Source organism: Protomyctophum parallelum (assembly GCF_964188405.1).
Source record: "Protomyctophum parallelum genome assembly, chromosome: 2".
NCBI lineage: Eukaryota > Metazoa > Chordata > Actinopteri > Myctophiformes > Myctophidae > Protomyctophum > Protomyctophum parallelum.
In genome coordinates, this window is record NC_139699.1 from 58779679 (window position 1) to 58800642 (window position 20964).

General features: G+C 41.7%; 1 protein-coding gene across 1 annotated transcript in view; it reads right to left on the reverse strand.

Annotated features, from left to right (window-relative positions):
* furina (furin (paired basic amino acid cleaving enzyme) a) overlaps positions 1-20964 on the reverse strand; it is a gene marked incomplete at its 3' end in the record, with an annotated part of 96500 nt that overhangs the window by 48192 nt on the left and 27344 nt on the right. The window contains exon 3 of the mRNA XM_083759590.1: positions 1993-2091. Within this exon, the coding sequence (XP_083615716.1) occupies positions 1993-2091 (99 nt within the window). The remainder of the gene's footprint in view (positions 1-1992; positions 2092-20964) is intronic.

Below are 20964 nucleotides of genomic sequence, written 5' to 3' on the forward strand. Positions count from 1 at the left end.
ATCATTTGAAAATTACGTGATTGGCCCCCGATTTCCGATCACCTGATCCGATCCGATCAACCCTACAATACTGGGATGCCAGGTTGGAGAGTGGTCACTGTACGGCATTCTTTTCTCCCTGTACGTGTTCCTACATCAACCGTCGTCAACACAACGGTCTTTCTGCTGCAATGGACATTGACAGCCAGTTCAAAATCAGCCACAAGAGTTACAAAATATAAGTTGTACAATGAATTACACGAATAAAAAAATAACTACGCAAAAAAAGACGTTCTGAATTTCACAAATAAAACAATAATTTGTTACACAAATGTGACCAGATTTGACTGAGAGCCTGCCATCACGAAAACTCCAGCTTTTCACCAGAGGAGAAAACCTTTTTTTTAATTTTTTCCCCCCAGAAAGGAGTAGCACAGGCAGACTCTTCACATACTAGAGCATGTCTGAAATAAGTGTCAGAGCTGAAATCGACATGTAAATATGAAATAAATGCTTAAACATGTAGCTAGGTGTAATGTTAGAGTCTACAGAAGACATGTAAATATGAAATGAATGCTTAAACATGTAGCTACAGTAGGTGTAATGTTAGACACCACAGAAGACATGTAAATATGAAATAAATAATAATAATAATAATAATAATAATAATAATAATAACATGTACAGTAGCTAGGTGTAATGTTAGAGACCACAGAAGTGCACCTTTCAAGCCTGTTTTCTCAACTCGCCGTTTCTCTGTAAGACATGCCCTGAGGGGCACTTCTTCTAGTTCATACCGTTTTCCCACTGCATGTAGAATTGATTTTAAAGTTGTTTTGAATCAGCGATAAAGCACTACACAGGCTGACTCCCATCTACTGTACATCTGTGAATCACTGCATCACCTTGCCAATAGGAGATCTCTCAGACCTTCTGACAAAGACTAAACAAAATATTTGCACCGCAGCCTATAGCCCCATAATGTTACGCCACTGGCTGAAAATATTTCAAAAATGTCCAAAACGTAAGAAGCATTGTGACCTAGTAATAGATCCATTTCCGCTTAAAAACAAAACAAAAAAAAACATTCTAAACAATTTGACAAAAATTTAGAAACGTGTCGCCTGTCCAAAATAGGGCCCAATATAGGTCCGCCATGGTTGAAGTGGTAAAGTTGTTAAATCAGAATAGACCAGCAGAAGGAACTGGTTTTTAGAGTGGTCCATGTATCTGGGGAACATGTGCAGGAGCCTCCAGTCCACCCTTCAGCACTGAGGTAAGAGGTAAACGGACAGGCCAGATGCTGTGAGCTGTCTCAGGCCTCCATTAAAACCGGGTGATGAATGTGAGCCCAGGGTTTGGCTCATTGCCCTGTGGTTGTCAGCTGACTGCATTCCCCAACGTTACTACCTCAATGGTTGCTTCTCGGATAGTGATGAGGTACCTAAGGCACCAAGAGATATGTTGCACATTACTGAAAAACTCGGGCCTACAATATATATGTGCGACAGTCCGTAAAATGGGACATAAAATGTACATTTCTGTACAATGTACAACTCTGGAAGAATCATCAAAGTTACAAAGTTGTTGACCGGAGTCGTCCTTGGCTTCTATAATTAATTGCATTTTTATAGCGCTTTTCCAAGTGCTCAAGGCGCTTTACAATGGTTCATTCATTCATACATTGGGAGGTGAAGCGGTGAACAGTCGACGCCAGCGTCCTCACTTCCCACATTCACACACACCAATAGTGGCGAGCTCACACCGACCGACTCATTGGAGGCAATGTAGGGTTCAGTGTCTTGCCCACTTCGACAACCGCCGACCCAGGGCTCATTGGACGACCTGCTCTACCTCCTGAGCCACAGCCGCCAACTTCTAGACTTGGTCCCCTCCTTTTTCCCCCTACTACAACACCAAACGTCTTCACCTAAAATAGCCAATCCACACACTGAGTGGCACATTGGCAGGGGGAGAGAGAGGGACTCTAGCCAGAGATTCAGTATGACTTACCATGGGTTCTGTCCGTAGACGCACTTGTGTCCCTCTGTGATCCGACAGTGATCTCTTCACCAAGGTGCGATGCCGGAAGTGATAATAATCACCGAAGACCTATAAACACAAAGACAGGCAAATAAGAGGTTTTGTAACTGCAAGTCAGTCACATCCAATGGATAACACGTGTGTGTATAAATAAGGTGTGTATGAAAGAAACTGATGCACAATTATGATCGCTATACTGAATCAGTTACATGCAGGGCTCCCGACGGACACTGGCATTGAGGCAACATTTTTAACTGCTCAGTAAAACCCTTGTTTCATCTCAGAGGGTGTAAAAATGGATTGCTGCAGCAGAGACCAGGCTGATGGCAAGCTCACCGCCAGCTGTTGCAATCATGATGGACATTGCCTTTAGAGAAGATCACTGGACAGGGTAAACAATCAAAATGCTTTCTATAGAACGAAGCGGAGATCCGGGCACACTCGGTGTTAAAAAGGAGGAAAACGTTATTGAACCGACATGTTTCGACCTATACGGTCTTCATCAGGGCTGCTCAAATGCTTTCATTTTGACCCCGATCATTAAGTCAATGAAGAAAATACGGACGTTGCAGAAGGGTCACACAATAACACGTGCACATAATATCCTGTAATCTTCTGCAGTCGATATTAAGTATTCTGTACTAAATTAACAACAGGTAGTTCAGGGTCAGAGGTGGGTCAAAGGGTACATATGACCCAGGAGCAAGGCCCAGGGCAGCGCCCATCTATTAATGACCACGTTTCATCCTGAAGATGGGACGGGTCTGCTCTGGACCCGTCCGACACAAACCAGTTTCATTTGGATGGCATTGGTTTGTGCACCATGCGAGAAGGTGTGCATGCTTTCACACATCTGAAGAACGGATTGACCTGATGCACGTCATTCATGTTCACTCACAGCAAATTAGCTGGCTAATAATATGGACCTAATTTGCAGGACAGTAGCCAACAAAAAAACACACACCAGTCTTGTGTGTGTGTGTACACTCATGTGTCACATTCCAGGCATTGCCTGAGGGGGGTGTGGGGGTAATAATTTACTATTCTGTGCCTAATCGGCCGTCACATCGCCCAATCGCCCCAAAAGATGAATTATTTTTATCTTTTCGGGCGACGTTGCTCCGCCCACTTTTCGACCGTCGCCTGCTATCGCCGGTAGTTGCCGTGGTCCCATAGACAGTAGGGTCCCATAGACAAATAATGCACTTCGTCTGGCTGTCGCCTGCTGTTAAAACGTACTGTAATAAGACAAAAAAGTCAACACGAGTGGGCCGTCAGGCAACCAACTATCACAATGGTGGTGCAGTTTTTCAAGGGCGGTTGCATGACATGAATATAAGTACATCTGGGATGAGGGAGAGACTGGGGGGGGTAGACAAGGACAAGACATGATTATCAACTCAGGACATTCAGCTGTTCACCTGGCCCTTAGAAAGGGATTGTGCTCCATTTAATGGCTGTGTCAGAGCCTATAAAGGCTCTGAATAGTCAATTAATGATTTCAGTAAAGAGAATTGAGGTTGGATAAATCAATGACATTAAAAATGGCTGGTGCCTTCAAGAAATACCAATCCTTTCACGATAAGGAGAAAAGGTGATTATATTCTTGCAGTGGCTGGGCGAATATAATGTGGCCTGTGTGTGTGCGAGTGTACGCGTACGTGCGTGCATGGCATTCAGTGTTGTTTTTGGCAGAAAATTTAGATTTTAGTTTTAGTCGTAGTGTCTTTTAGTTTTAGTCACATTTTAGTCACCTGGAATGTCTTAGTGTTAGTCTAGTTTTAGTCGACTAAATATCATAGGATTTCAGTCGACTAAATCTAGTTGATTTAGTCGACTAAAATGTGTTTTGTCGGGCCTTGATGCCGTCGTAATGACTGATTTTACACATGCAGAAAATAGCCGATGTACAAGCTCACAACGCTTTGCGCTGCTACGCGTTGTGAGCTTGTACATCGGCTGCGAAGTGTTGTATACTTGTAGATCTGCTATTTTCAGCATGCAACCAAGTGTAAAATGATTTATACTGGATCTCTTGTCCACTAGTCTAGTTTTTATTTGTTGACGAAATTGTCAGTAGATTTAGTCTTATAGTTTTAGTCACCATAGCTTAGTTTTCATTTAGTTTACATTTAGTTTTCGTCAGTGGGAAAAGGTAGTTGACGAACATTTTTCGTCTTGGTTTTAGTCGACGAAAACAACACGGGTGTCATTCCTGCTGTCCAATGTAGAATGCTGGGTGGGGGTGTCCTGTCCACTACACTCGTATGTTCCCGTTTAATGGCAGCGAGTCAGCCAGGGTGACACATACAGCCACCCACGTCAAACACGGAGGCTAGAACCAAGTGAAAAGTTGACACATTGTACATTTAAGATGCTATTCTGTGCTGAACTCACAATTGCAAAGGGTCAGTGTACTATGTATGCGCACGCGTGCGTGCGTGCGTGCGTGCGTGCGTTGGTGAGAATGAGAGGGATAGCACCTATAATAGAGCAAGACTGAAGCTAGCGACAAGCAAGCGCTGCATGTAAATTGAGCAAAAACGCTGACATGCGAAAGCTTTAGGGAGGCCACAGCCTCTGTTCTGAAAGAGACAGCTATAGGAGTGGGCGGCATTGTGTTAGTCCAGATAAGAGGCAGGGAACTCAGTCAATCAATCAATCGGGTGTCGATTGGCGGGGTCAATTAAGTCCCGGAATCACATTAACACATCACCAATGACAAGAGATCAACTTCTACACAAAGCACCGAAGATTGATTGAGCTGGAACATTTTGTTCAAGCTACGCCAAGCAGTTCAGCGATCCGAAAAGGCAGGGCACAAAAGGCTGCAGAACATTTAGTACCATAGTTTTGTACTTTCTGGTATATGAATTTAACATTACTCTAATACAGGGGTTCCCAACGTCGCGAGACATGGCCAAAGCATCTCCGGGGGTCCCCGGCCAAAAACTTTGAGAACCCCTGCTCTAATAGAACCCAATTCTGGTTAATTAATAATAATAATAATAATATTCAAATATGTCTTCCCTGTGTAGGGTTCTTCCTGAAAGCTGAAAGCCTTGGAGTCAAAAGGCCCAATAGAAACCCACCACTTTAGTGACACACTAAAATCATATATAATAGTATAATCATACTATCTGATGATCATGTTTTAGGGAGGAGGGGGAGATCACGGCACTCCGTCTTTAAGCTGCCTTTAGCTTTAATGCCGTACACTGGGGAACGGAATTGGCACGGAATTGCTATGCTATGCCACTGTAATCAATGGAACCCGGCTACACACACCGTGTGGTGCGCAGGTTGTGTGTAAGCTCTGTGCGTGAATCTATTTTTCCACGTGTCCGCGGGGGTTACGCAGCCCTTCGCCTCGCCTTAAAAAAAAAAAAAAAAAAGACACATATTGGGTGCAGCCACCTCTCCTCTCCGCCCGTGGGGCGGTTCTGTTCCGTCCCCAGTGTAGCGCGGCCGTAAGAATGATAAATACAAGGAAGCAGAAGCACATTAAGAGGCATTAAAGGGATGAATTGTGCCAAAACCAGTGGGGGAATCATATGTGAAGCTTTGAAAAATAATCTGTCCTGCATTGCAGAGAGTAAAGGTCAACTAACAGCATGGGATCCATTAACACCAGAACACCTGAGTGCAGGTTGGAATGCAGTCCAGCCAGTAACCACGCATACATGCATTTCATTCTCATTGTTTAAAAAATAATATGCTGTCTAGATGTCTGAATGGCTCAAAGATAGATAGATAGATAGATAGATAGATAGATAGATAGATAGATAGATAGATAGATAGATAGATAGATAGATAGATAGATAGATAGATAGATAGATAGATAGATAGATAGATAGATAGATACCGTGTTCCAAGCAGGCAAAACGTTTTGCAAAATTACATCTACACACAAGATGTCCTTGACGTCTGAATGGCTCAAAAGATGTGCATTGCCTCTCAGCTGGCAAGAATTCAAGCAGCATACCGTAGCAATTCACTTAGAAATGACCTATAATCCCTCGAGTACAAGTCAAGAGATGACTTCACACTCTGGAGAATGATTTCTTTCAACCATAGCATCAAATAGATAACAAATGAAAACACACTGGATGCTCTCATGCACCCATGCAGCAACGCAAGTCTGACATTCAAAGAGCTCCAAACCTTAAGAGGCCAATTCACTCAAAGGAACAAGAGGAACAAGCCTTTTTTCCCCACCATTACTTAACTGTAGTGTAAATCCATCCCTGTGCCACCAAATGGAACGAAATGTAAGAAGCTTTATTTTCCATCTACTCTGAAGAGCATGCCTGCAAACATTAAGTTGCACCACGGGAAAAAAGGCCATTTATACCAAATGCATTTTAGATTAGCAAAATGTGGAAACGGTTCAAGACTGGTGAGTGACTTACAGATGTGATAAGCAGGGCTCTGATAGAGCATGGCACACAAAAGCCCAATCAGTGAAACATTGATCCATCAGCGTCATTGAAATGCACAGTAATAGACGGACTCAAAAATGACTGTCTGGTTGTTTGTCTGTTTGTTCTCTCTTGGCCTGACCAAGTTTACCTCGTGGGGGAAGCATCTTGTGTCTCATCTCACTAGCTGCTGACATATTAATGTTTTACAAAGAGATCAACAATATCTGAAGACAAACTGAATGGGATGTTTTGGTCAGTTAAAAGTAATGCATTTTTTTTCCTTTGTTTTTTTAATCAGTTTGTTGTCTTTTTTGAAAATGAAATAATAATGTAAATATAATAAAGAAAAGAGATATGTTCTATATGCAAAACCAGTAGCAACACAAAGCATGGATAGCTTGGAAATGCTGCCTGAGTGTATGTTGACGTAAGGCGGTAATCCATAACATTTATCTCCTACCTGGGATTCAAATCCCGGTCTCCCTTGTGAGAGAATACATTTTACCCCCAGGATGGAATCTTTGCTTCTGGAGGTCTCTGGAACAACATATTTTGAGGTGGGGGATCCGCAGCCAAATGTATGCATATCGTTTTGGGGGTCTTTGACAAGAAGAAGTTTGAGTACCATGCACCATGACTGACGTTTTTCAGAAAACTGTTGAATGGGCTTCAAGTTGGTTAAAAGGGTCTTTATGCACATCTACTGGGACAGGTAGATGTGCATAGTCATTAGTCAATGCATGAGAGTGACACAGAAAAAAAGAGAAATCCTGCAATCTTCAATTATAGCATCAGGGATAGCCCATTTCTTTTGTCTTTTTCTTTTGCTGTAAGTGAAAACAGTGTGCGGTATAATCCGGGATTTCCCTTTTTTACTTTCACAAACTGTCACCCATCATAGACCCGAAATGTTTAATTGTCTGTCATTCACAAATATCAATGTCAACAATAGTACTGCATTTCCTGGCTGGAGCATCATTTAACCCCAGGGCATCGACACACCCTTCTAAAAATAATTCACCAACTTTATGATATAAGGCAGCCTCCAACACAGATGCAAGGGGCAAACTGCAAACTGCAAAGTATACCTCACTGGCAGCGGCAGCTGGACCTAACCAGTAGTTCCCTTTTAATACCACAGCAGGCCACAAAAGAGTGCCAGATGGGTCTGTACTCGGTACAGCTGACGAATCTGCCTGCCATAATATAATGTACTTCCTCATCGGTTCTCTACTGAAATCACATTTCCACTACAGCGGTCACTCTCTCTCCTTTCACCTCAAGCTTGATTGATTCTCTCGTATTATTTGAGTCACAGAGATTAGAGTAAACTACGCTACAAACGCCAACATTCATTGTCTCCACCAGGCCGAAGGCGTGGGGGGGGGGGGGGGGGAGAGCATGTTTTCCCCTCCGTCCGTCCGTCAGTGTGTCCGTTAACAGCTAAATCTCCGGCACTGTTAAAACCCTGTCGATGCCAAACTTTGCACACACACACTCCCTGGATGCCAACGATGAACCTCTGCCCCAGATTTTCCTGAACCGCCTGTTATAGCGCCACCATGAGGCAGCTTTTCACATTTTAACCTATAACCGCACCGATCTGCATGAAGCTTTGCATGCACACTCCCTAGAGGCCAAGGACAAACCTTTGACCTGCATTTTTCACATCTGCAACTAACTTTTTTGATATTACCCCTCCAAATTCTGTCCAAAAAACCTCTATAGTCAAGTGCTCAAGACGGATCTGTCCGATATTTCATATTCCATCCAAATTTGCCAACATTGGCTTTGTCAATTTGTAGTCTTTTGTATTGTTTTTAACTTTTAATCTGCTTAATCAATGACCTCTTCCATACAGGAAAGGATTCCAAATAAGCCAGCTGGCTTCTTCCTTTCCTTGCATTGTTTTTTTTGTTCATTGATATGTATCGTCTATTTTTTATAACTATGTGCTAAATAAATAAAAACTAAACCTAAACAAACCTAAACCTTGGCTTCCAAAGTTTGCAGGATTGGCCTGTTTTGAACAAAAAGCCTCAAATCATGAACGCAGCGTGCAATTTACGTGACCTGTGCCCCGAGGGGCACTTTTTCTAGTTTAGTCTGAAACTATAGCCTCACTTCTCATTTCTATGCCACAGAGATGTACTCGTGGGGTGAAAGGGTCGCCAGTGTGCACTTGTCCAATGCTGTAGCATCTGGAATGAAGCCATACCCAAACTGCTGCAGCTCTCTGCCAGATAAACTCAAGTTTAGGAACCCTTATAAGGTCCAGCTCGCGCATTTTATCCACATACCAATCCAGTTTCAACAACTTACTGGCAATATTCCTCTACAATGCTAGAAAATGGCAACCATTAAGCACAGTATCGTGACTTGGTAGTTTTGAAAACAGCTGAAAGAAATTGATTTACCGTTATAGTGCTGAAAAGCCCAATTTTGCCACAAAAACAAAGGAAAGCCCACTTCTCGAAACAATAGCTAATAAATGTCTTAAATGTATGTATTGTTGCTTAATGCCTTATCAGTCTATAGTCTCTTCTTCCACTTTACTAAATGGATCTCAATGCTGTGCATTTGACCAATATGTTAGTGATTCAGGGATTTAGGCTATTCTAGAGACCTCTATAATCCACTGAAGATGAAAGTCGTCAATGTAATGGCCTATACATCCCCATACATAGTAGCGTAAGTAGCGTTGTGTTTCAAAAACAGTTAACATAAATAATACGTAGAATTATATTGTTTTTGGTAGCCATTCAACCAAACAGTTGATGCTGAAGTCGGCCATAGACCTGAAAAACAAAAAAGGATTTTGTAACAAAATGCCAGAGGGTTAACCTTTGCTTATATGAAATATGTGAGATCATTTTCTGTAGCTTGAACCACTTGTTTGACCAGTATGACCACTTTAAATACGGTTTATACTTAAAATAACAAATAACCGGAAATAGGCCATCTACAAGCTTTACAACACGTCGCAGTGCGATGCGTTGTAAGCTTGTAGATAGCATCTACATTATGGTCCGGCATCTTCTTTTGGTTCAGTCATTGAGAAGTGGCCCACATAACTGGTTCTAATATTTGGACTTAATGGAGCTACAGTATACAACTCAAGGTTCTACCAAAGTTGCACATCACATTAAGGAGATGCAGTAGCATACGTTTTGTTGCATACTTTTAGTTACAGTACATTCTTAGTTAAGAGTTCTTGGGAGTTCTTGGGAGTCTTTTTTTATCCAGGGGCCAGTGATTAATGACTATACAAACACATGTGACTCTTTTAACGTAGAAATCCCAACAGTCCAGTTTGTGGCCCACATCATTCCACCCTTACTGTATACGTTCATATTGGACATGGATATTTTTATACAGCCTATTAAGTAAGCTGTTGGTGTTACGTTGGTGTATCGTATATATATATATATACATACACACACACACACACACACACACACCACACACACACACACACACACACACACACACACAGTATTATTAATAAAAAGGCTCTTACTTAATGAGATGAACCATGAAATTATCATTAAAGAAAAAAAGAAACAATTTAAACTTTCATGTCCCAACCTACATGCATGTGTATATGTACATATGGGACTCTGGGATATTCAGTCGATCTACATGGTGTAATCAATAACTACTAACATCAATTACTTCTATAATGGACTAAAATAAATGGATTAGCTCGATCTGTTACATGTCTACCTCTTGACACATCTACGTGCGGACTGCTGCGAGGGTCCAGGTTTAGTCTTGCGTTGCCAGACTATCATGAGTATAAGCGATGAAGTGGAGCCTTCGGTTTCGTCCTTACAGTCACGCAAATTGAGTTTAAAAAAAAGTTATAAAAGATATTTTAAAATACTAGTCCTTACCCGTTGTGAGATATTTGCCCCCCCTTGTGGCCGTGAAGGGTACTGCGCCTCGGTGTGTTTGTAATTGACTAATAAATTAATTAATAATCATTAATGTGTCAAATCGAAAAAAGGGCTTCGTTACGCCCTCCATATTCATATGGGCAATGCCTGTGTGAAAGTGGGAGTGATTGGTGCAGGCAGTAATGAGTTACGGCAATGTTTCTGACAGACACACACACACACACACACACAGACACACAGACATTCGGTTAATTAAGATGATATCTTCGTGAACGGAAATGCCAGCTTCCAATCCAATCCAATCCACTTTATTTATAAATCACATTTTTATACAAGGTTGAAACAAAGTGCTGTACACAAAGAAATACTAAAAAAGCAACAACAACATATACTGTATACATAGACAGGGCACATAAGGACACAATGCAGTGAAAGCAGCAACTCTTAATCAGTATGTTCAAATCCTTATTTGGATTGTGTAGTTCCAGACTCTATATAGCATCCGGAGATTGTGGAATAGTCCAGGTTAAATAAGCATGGGATGGCTACGTGAGACTAGTCCAGGTTACATTTAAATAAGCATGGGATGGCATACAAAAGCACACAGACCTCAAATGACCTAACCCTGTATCGATCTATAGAGTAGCTTCTAATATAGAATCAATAACAGGCAGGTCAATGTATGTAGCTCAGAAGCAGACACCTGTCAAATCAGCAAATGAGTGTCCCATTATTTTCCACTGCTGCGGAAAAGCAACGTGGCCAATGACCTGATAAGTTCCCATTAAGGACATTTCGCTCGCGGCTATTTACTTCCCTGTTTTGAATCACTAACCCAGTTAAGTGTCCTTCAACAGTACACAGTCTTCAGGCATAAATTAAACCCAGTGAGAGAATGAAGGAAAATCTCATCGACTACTCATACCGAGTAGGGGTTACTGACTGTAAAAGTATCTTTCAGAACAAATTGCTCAAAGAATGGTCTGAGATTGGTCTCATTTTGGATAAGAAAATTATTAAAATGACATTTTATAATATTATTTAATATTATTTTGTTCTCCATCAATGTTTGATTTCGTACATAATTTTACATTTTTAAACGGGTGCTCATGTAAAATAATCCAAGACCCACTTTAACCCATTCTGAACGGGCACCCATTTTGGTGTCAGCATCATGTTATGCTTTAGCTATTGAAAAATAGCAGATCTACAAGCTCATATCGCGCCACCGAGTGGCGCGATACGAGCTTGTAGGTCTGCTATTTTTGAAAGAATCGAAGAACGAGTGACATTTCTACAATCTGATCTCAGGTCAGAATGGGTTAATCAGACCAGTGTGTGTCCAGTGGAAACCTCGTATGAATCTGATCTCAGGTCAGAATGGGTTAAAAAACATCAATGGTTAATGTGACCCTCTTTATTCATGGAGGCGACATTTCTGGAAAACAAACAGCCCTATAAAGAATGGCAGTGGCTGTCTCCGTTGCTATGAATATTTAATGAGTTGTTTTCATTTGGGCTATTATTCCAGACAGAGGGAACGTTGTGTTTGTCTAGTTTATAGTGTCAGGATGCCATAACAGTCCAGGAGACCAAGGGTCGAGTTCCACTGGCACGTCAACACTTCTGGTTAATCATCAAATAATGTCAATAGAAACAGGTGCCCATGGAGCAAGAACATAAAACATTTTGAAATAAATTTCCCAAAAAAAAGGCATCAATCAATTCTGACCATTAACGCATTCTGACCTGAGATCAGATTCATACGAGGTTTCCGCCGGACACACACTGGTCTGATTGACCCATTCTGACCTGAGATCGGATTCTAGAAATGTCAGTCGCTCTTCGATTTTTCAAAAATAGCAGACCTACAAGCTCGTATCGCGCCACTCGGTGGCGCGATATGAGCTTGTAGATCTGCTATTTTTAAATAGCTAAAGCATAACATGATGCTGACACCAAAATGGGTGCCCGGTCAGAATGGGTTAATATAAATTCATAATTAAACATTGTTCAAGAAATACTGTAAGATTAAAAAAAAATCACTATTTGATGCACGCTCATCAGGGGGTTCAATATATTCTGACCATTAATATAAATTCATAATTAAACATTGTTCAAGAAATACTGTAAGATTAAAACAAATCACTATTTGATGCACGCTCATCAGGGGGTTCAACAGCTAAAAGATGGCAAACAAACAACACAGCTATAACTTATCCAAAGTATAAAACATGCACTCACATGTTCTTGTGTAAGCATCAGTCTAAAAACTGGAGCACAGGAACCTGTTAATTGCATACACTAGCTAGGAAATTATATATAGTCAACAATCGTAAGTGGTCTCAAGCCTTTATAGCCAGTGATAACAGCCAACACGATGAGACAAGAGCTGACCAAGAAGGTTTTCGCACATTTCAACCAACTAAAGAAATTACAGACTGGAGGGCTTTTTTTCCTTCTTTTATGGGCGGACACTGCTTCTCTTTATATAGTCCACTGCATGACTATCAACGTCTTAACCCACAAAGACTGCAAAAACCCTAAATGTCTGCCTTAATACAATGACTACAGTCTGGTGGCCTACTTTACGATGCACTAAAGCTTCTTAACAGAGAAGGAAGCAGAGGCTGTTTTGTTTTTTTTGTGCAGTGCAATTCTTGTTTGAGATGTTCAGATGTTTTTCATTAAAAAAAAAAAAAGGGCAAAGAAAGGCCCTGAGGTCTTGCAAGATACATAACAAGCAACAAAGCAGATAGAATCAAATGGAACCAGTACAAGCTGGGTCTGTTATATAATCAGACACAGAGAACTTCCTTCGTGAAGAATCTTCATTATTGCACTTGTCTGACGTTGCTATCTGGAACAGCCTGAAACCAAACACTTCCCCTGCCCATTCTATCATTCTATTGGGAATTAAAAGTCACAGTCATTGCCGGACAGATATTCTATCCAAACAGGTCTCCTTTACGTGCAGATGTCTGGAGGAGCTGATCCTCGTTAAGAGTGGAATTCCATTACATCCGTCTGGTTCTTATACCACGGTGGGTTGAGGAGGAGGGGAGATGTGAACTTAAGAGAGCGTCACAGAGAGGAGATAAAGTTAGAGGGGAAATAAATGGGAAATAAGAGACAATACAGTACGGTATGCTAGAGATTGTATAGCGCCATGGGTGCAGTTCTGTCACAGAGAAGATTGCACTGTGATTGCTTTTGAGACCTTAAGAGAATGCCAATGCTGCTCTCAAATATAGAACTATGAACTAAGGTACGACTTTTTCTGATATTCCTGCTTTGTGAAATGAGAAGGCTGTAGAAAGTCAGGGACAGACAGGAGAGCGTGTGAGTTTGGCAGTGGTGGGTAAAAAAGTAAAGAAACTTTGTTACGAGTAATAGTCAAAAGTAGAAAGTACTTAAAGTTTTCAAATCTTAAAAAAATAGCCGACGCATTGTGAGCTTGTAGGGCTGAAGTGGTTAGTGTACGTTTTGTATAATTAATAATCAACATTTACCAAGTAAGTAGTTTTCAAATAATTGTAGTGGAGTAAAAGTACAATATTTGACTCTGATGTTGTGTATTGAGTATTGGAAGTAAAATAATTGGAAATTGGAAATCCTCAAGTAAAGAACAAATATCTGAAACCTGGCGGCCAAACTTACGGGAAGGACTTATTAATAACTTTGATATAATTCATGCCAGCATTTCCCCCCCGTTCAACCCTTATTTTGAAGAGTCAAAAATCCGCGCCCGGATGTTATGCTGTCCAACAGCGTTGGCTATCGGCCGTGGAATAAAGCTTGTTTTGACCAGAAATCAGGGACAAGGAATTGGAGTTAAAGGCGATTGTAAAACTGATAGAACGGGCGTGGGTGCGTGCGCACTTCAAGATGGCGCGCTCCAGTGTTATTGACTGGCAGAAATCAAAAGTAGTATAAAACACCAATTGCCGAAGATCGCCAGCAATGGCGTTAAGCGTAGTATTTATTAACCCATTCAGGGCGGGCCGGGAACCCCATTTGGACCTACAAGCTCTTAGCCCGCGCTAAGAGCTTGTAGGTCAATGGCAATTACATATAATTTTCGGGGCCCTTGACATGAAAATGTTTGAGAATCACATTCTGTACATTCTTTTCAGAAAACTGTCAGTATTTACAAGGCATTTGTAGAATCGTCCTCAGGTCTAAATGGGTTTTAATTAGTTGCTGAAGATCTCCGGCAATGGTGTTGAATGTTAAGTACAGTACTTAGGGAAATGTACCACTGGAGTTTGACATGCATGTGACAAGGTCATGAACCAGATTTGAACCAATAACACCGCAAGCACATGGCATGGTCCTCAGCCCACTGTCGGGAACGGGTGTGCATGAAGGAGGTTAGATTTAGGGTTTGACGGAATTAATGAGTGCTGATGAATAAACATGAGCAATAACATTAATGCAGGGGTGGGTCATACCCTACTATAGTGCAGATTTCAGCATAAAAATACATCACAGATATTTTATTTGATCTCATGAGTCATGACATTATTTCTTACAAAACGGTTGTTTGGGAGGTTTCCAAACTCCAGATCGAAGGCGGCCATTAAACCATTTAGACTAGGTGTATATACTACAGTAGACGTTGTTTTTTAATCCGGGAACAGCCTCTGTGTCTCATTAGTTGTTGCCATACATATAGCAAAATATAAAAAAGAAATATATAATAATAATAATAATAATAATAATAATAATTGAAGGTTTTCAGAAAACCTAGGTTAGGTTTTAGAAGGCGTTTTTAGAATCCACCTCAGGTCTAAAATGTAGACATGCCCATCTTAAAAACCTCTTAAACCATTTAATGGTTTAAGAGGCTTTTAAGATGGAACGTTGGTGAGAGCCTATAATGTCTGAGATGTGTTGAACTTGAAACAGGCGACTAGAGAAAGGTGACAGTGGGTTAATGGTGACAGGAAAAGTGCTTGGGAGTTTAGACATAGAGGTCAAGGACAACAGCCACTGTGACATTGTCTACATTTTCAAATAGGAAGACAGTTCCATTCGGGATAGATTAACAATCTAATTAATCACCAGTCACTTCCATGGTCGATCTTGTGCTCTCCCGTTTAATCTTTTCCCCTTCTTATTCCTTCTCTGTCTCCATCTCTGTCTCTCTCTCTCTCGCTCTCTCACACACAACACACACACACACACACACACATACAGATGACGATGATGATGCTAGAGGTGACAGGCCAAGAGGACAGATGCTAATGAGATTAACTCATCTACGTTTATTTTTACCCACCCTGCCCACTCTACTCTTAATATAAATGCATGCTGGGATAAAAATACCAGTAGAGTTCATCAAAGCCACATGGAGCACCACAGTGGCTCACTGTAGAGAGTGCAGCCTCTAATTGTGTAACAACTCTCCATGTAGAACACTTCCATCGTTAATTTGACCCTCCACAGAGGGACAAGTACCAACTCTCCATGTAGAACACTTCCATCATTAATTTGACCCTCCACAGAGGGACAAGTACCAACTCTCCATGTAGAACACTTCCTTCATTAATTTGACCCTCCACAGAGGGACAAGTACCAACTCTCCATGTAGAACACTTCCATCATTAATTTGACCCTCCACAGAGGGACAAGTACCAACTCTCCATGTAGAACACTTCCATCATTAATTTGACCCTCCACAGAGGGACAAGTACCAACTCTCCATGTAGAACACTTCCATCATTAATTTGACCCTCCACAGAGGGACAAGTACCAACTCTCCATGTAGAACACTTCCATCATTAATTTGACCCTCCACAGAGGGACAAGTACCAACTCTCCATGTAGAACACTTCCATCATTAATTTGACCCTCCACAGAGGGACAAGTACCAACTCTCCATTAATTTGACCCTCCACAGAGGGACAAGTACCAACTCTCCATGTAGAACACTTCCATCATTAATTTGACCCTCCACAGAGGGACAAGTACCAACTCTCCATGTAGAACACTTCCATCATTAATTTGACCCTCCACAGAGGGACAAGTACCAACTCTCCATGTAGAACACTTCCATCATTAATTTGACCCTCCACAGAGGGACAAGTACCAACTCTCCATGTAGAACACTTCCATCATTAATTTGACCCTCCACAGAGGGACAAGTACCAACTCTCCATGTAGAACACTTCCATCATTAATTTGACCCTCCACAGAGGGACAAGTACCAACTCTCCATGTAGAACACTTCCATCATTAATTTGACCCTCCACAGAGGGACAAGTACCAACTCTCCATGTAGAACACTTCCATCATTAATTTGACCCTCCACAGAGGGACAAGTACCAACTCTCCATGTAGAACACTTCCATCATTAATTTGACCCTCCACAGAGGGACAAGTACCCAACCCTGTAGCTATATCTCCAAGAGCTCTTTTGTGTGCTGGGTTTGATCCCTTGTTGTGAACAGTTCAACTGTTACATTCAATTGCAACTGAAGTGTTGCAATTCACCCTTTGTCGAGTCCCGCACGTGGCTCTTCTTCGCACGCATTTGTTGCCGTTCCGTGGTTGGACAGAAATCCTCTCTCTCCATCCACTACCGTTGAAATAACGTGTTTTTTTTTTTTCAGTTGCTTCATATTGATATTCTGTGCATTCAATTCTTATTTAAATCTTGGTGTCAGTAAAAAGGAACATCACAGGTGCAGCATGGTGACTCGGCATATCATGTTTGTTTTTAGTTTTTTTCCAAAAATGATGTTTTTGTAAATTCAACATAAACTAGGCGGAACCAGGGCAGGAAAAAGGCAGAAGAGCCTGCTGGTTAGTCAGCCAGGGACCAATCAGAAGGCTGACAAAGGGTGAATTGTGCCCAAGCAGGACACACTCGCATCAATTTAACATTTTTATCTACCCTAATGTACTTAAATTACTAACATGGTGCATTTCATTCCTGTGTTTTGAGTTTAATTTAATGACAAATTGAATTAAATGAATTCCCTTCTGATGTCCAATCAAAGTTTAGGATAACGGGTGGAACCTCAACCTTAGGCCACCCGTGAACATGCCACTGCTTGCTTTGCGGCATTGAGTGAGTCACAGTTACCAACCTCAACCCCCAAAGCTGACAACACTGAAGAGAATCCTCCGTTAATTTGAGATATAAATGGATGGATAAACAAATGGATTAACACTGAAGATTGTAACACTGTGGCAATAATACATCACATAAAAAAATAATACAATCTTTGATCCTCCTCAGGTTACTGTGAAAGGAAGAATGGCCACAATAGAAACTCCAACACACTGATGCGGCTACAATCTTTTAACAGATTGTAGAACATTCCTCCAAGGGTGTTTTGTTTCCGGCATTACCATGGAGATGAAGCTACAATGATAAAAGTCACGTAGGGTATTCTATTTGGGTACGGTGTGGTGTCATGTACAGTAAGAGGAGATCATGATGATAATAAGCCCTCATCAACTCAACACTTTGGGCCCAATTTCTGTCTCATAAATCCCCGGAACCACTGGATTAACAATCTCTCAAAGCAGGCTGGTGAAAAGAGGAAATGCACATGGCGGCATGATAGACTTTACCGCTTTCAGTTAAATCAACCACAATAATAGTTAAAGAGTTATCCTCATGAATACTTAATGCTTTCATTTTTTTTTCTACAGGCCATAATCCTCCACAATATCCCCAAGGCACGCCGTCTGCAGTTTCTCAGAGGGTATGCACCCGAGCACTTCAAGCTACTCAGGAAATGGAACCTGCAAATCCCCGCGTACGGATGACTGAGTGGTTTATCAACTGTTACTTATCCATTGTGACCTTGTTTAAGGGAAAGGCTCAGGCCTTTTTGCTGTAACAGAGACAAAGCTAAAAGAAGGAGAATGTGACAGCGCAGTCTGTCTCGACAGTGTGCACTGTGCGCTTGTAAATGACAAGATGATGTGTTTGATGATGAATGTTTATGCTAATAATGCACTGGAGGGGAAAATATATTATAAGTCCTCTCTAAAAATCCAAATTAAATTAAATACTCAGTAATGTCCGTATTACTACATTCCTTTAATGATGGCTCAGATCCAGGCCCGACACCTCACGAACCTGGCCGAGAGCCAAATGCTGTGGTAATGGCCATGGAGTCAAAGAGATTCATTTTTAAGTGGTGCACATTAAGTAGCTTTGTGTGTGCCTGCATGCGCGGCTGCTTGGATACCTATTGTCTGAGCACGAAAATAGCATTTGGTTGGTTTTCAAAACCAAGTGTCACTGTTGCGCAGCCTTAGCCTGGCTAAAAAGCCAGACCGAATCAGCCGTTGGCAAAAAGGAATTGCATGCCGCCGGACACGACAGTGTGATTTGAGTCTGGGTTATTAGCCAGGCTACATATTAACTGTAAATATTATATATATATATATATATATATATATATATATATATATAATATAATTTCAAGTGTATCAGTACAGTTCCGGCCAGGCCCCCTGGGCGCGTTCCTGGGGGTTTGGATGTTGGATGTTTTTTTAAAGGTATTTGTGTGGCTTTTTGGATCCCCTGACTGCGCCACGGAAGAGAGTAAAGCAGTTTGTGAGTGAGCGGTGTGCGAGTTGCTCTCAACTTATCTGGGGCTGAAGCCGTGCCCAGATTTAGAGTCGTACTGTACATCATAGATCACAGGCTGGCCACATGATGTCCGAGATCCACATAGAAGCCAAGCCGTTCCCATCATGGTTTTCATTTTCTTTGCACAGTAGTAGTGTTGTTTTGACAGCAAATGTTGATTCAGTTTTGGTCAGAGTCTTTTGAATATTTTTCATTTAGTTTTAGTCACATTTTAGTCACCTGGAATGTCTCAGTGTTAGTCTAGTTTTAGTCGACTGAATATCATATGAATTTAGTCGACTAAATCTACAGTTGATTTAGTCGACTAAAATGTATTTTAGTCGAATTAAATTAAATTAAATTTGTAGGGATGCGGCGCTCTGGTTGGTTCAGAAGCACACAGCCTTCCGTTTTAGACTGAAACTTCTAAATAAAATTCCCCAAAAGCCATTGTACCGTGTCTTTAATTAATCCACTAGAGGGCAGGGTGAGTCAACTAGATTCAGAAAACTTGGGATGATAAGCTAAATAATTCCCAAAATCGAATACAATCCACACGTAGGAAAAACAAGAGAGGGGGGGGGGGGGGGGACTTAAAGCAGTTAGGGGCTCACCTTCATGCTCAAGCACACTTCCACACAAAGCCAGGAGGAGGCAGGGATCGAACCAGCACCCTTTCATTTCCTAGATGGCCTCTCTTCCTCCTTCCTGAGACACTGTCGTGGCTATAAAAGTTTCAGGACACAGAGCTCTAACTGGAAGCTCAGGGAAGAAAAGCAGCCAGGGTACTTTTTCTTAAATCCAATTTAGACGTTTTATCTGAAAGCGGAACTGACAGAACATCCAGTAACTGAAGGAGCATTTCCACGAATCTAATACTGTGGTCTTTAAAGCCAGCTGCAACACTGCACAGTGTGTGGCTGTAGCTGACCACAGTAAGGCCTGCTACACACTGCAAGATATTTGGTCCGATTATGTACCTTTTCTGGCTCTCGCTGACAAAACCCCCGATCGGACGCAAGATCTGGCTTTTATCCCAGACGTTTTCGCTGTGTAAGGCACTGCGAGAAGATTTGATCTGTCGCTCCTAATCGTTGCTTCCGGGAGAGTCCCTGGAACAACATATTTTCAGATGGGGGTCGGCGGCCAAATGCAGATAATTCTGGGGGTCCTTGACATGAAATATTGAGAACCACTGATGTAGAAACATAGGTTCTTCAGAAAACAAGACATTTTTTTAATTTCGATGTCAGGTCTAAATGGGTTAAGGCTAAGTTTAACCGTTTAAGCATAGTTGTACTTAGGTTACGAACCGTTACGTTTAGCAATACCAGCCTGAGCAGTTCTGTGTACGCCCGGGTCGACTGTGTTTTGAGGAGAGTTTGTCGTTTTCAGTAAGATCTGTGCTCTACGGCCGGGCACCAGTCTAGTATCTATAAATGCACCATGTCTCAACTGTAACTCGAGAACCATTTGCCTCCGCCGACACATTGACACACGCGCTCAGGGGTAGAGTGGCTGGATGGGAACCGCAAGGTTGCCAGTTCGAACCCGGGCTCCCCCAGAGTTAGTGTCGAAGTGTCCTTGAGCAAGACACTGAAGCCCTAATTGATCCTGATGTGCAGGTTGGTGCCTTGCATGGTTTCCGCCGCCATCAGTGTATGAATGTGTGTGTGAATGGGTGAATGTAAAGCACAATCTCTGTAAAGCACCTCGAATAAAGGCGCAATATAAATGCACCATTTACCATTTTATTTACCATAGTGGGGCAAGGATCTCCAAATTCCATCGTTACCAACTCGTGTTCTACAGCACCGGTCTACTCTACTGTTGATAAAACAGCCTCGGAATCAGCAGGCATGCTACGCAGCAGCGCAACTGTGAATATGTTATGTCATTTCGACCACGTGCGCTCTGTGTGTGTGTGACTGTGGGTGTGTGAGAGAGATGCAGAGAAACCGAGAATGATTTAATGAAAATCATTAGTGTCCTGTCTCGCTCTCTCGTTTTTCTTTTGTTT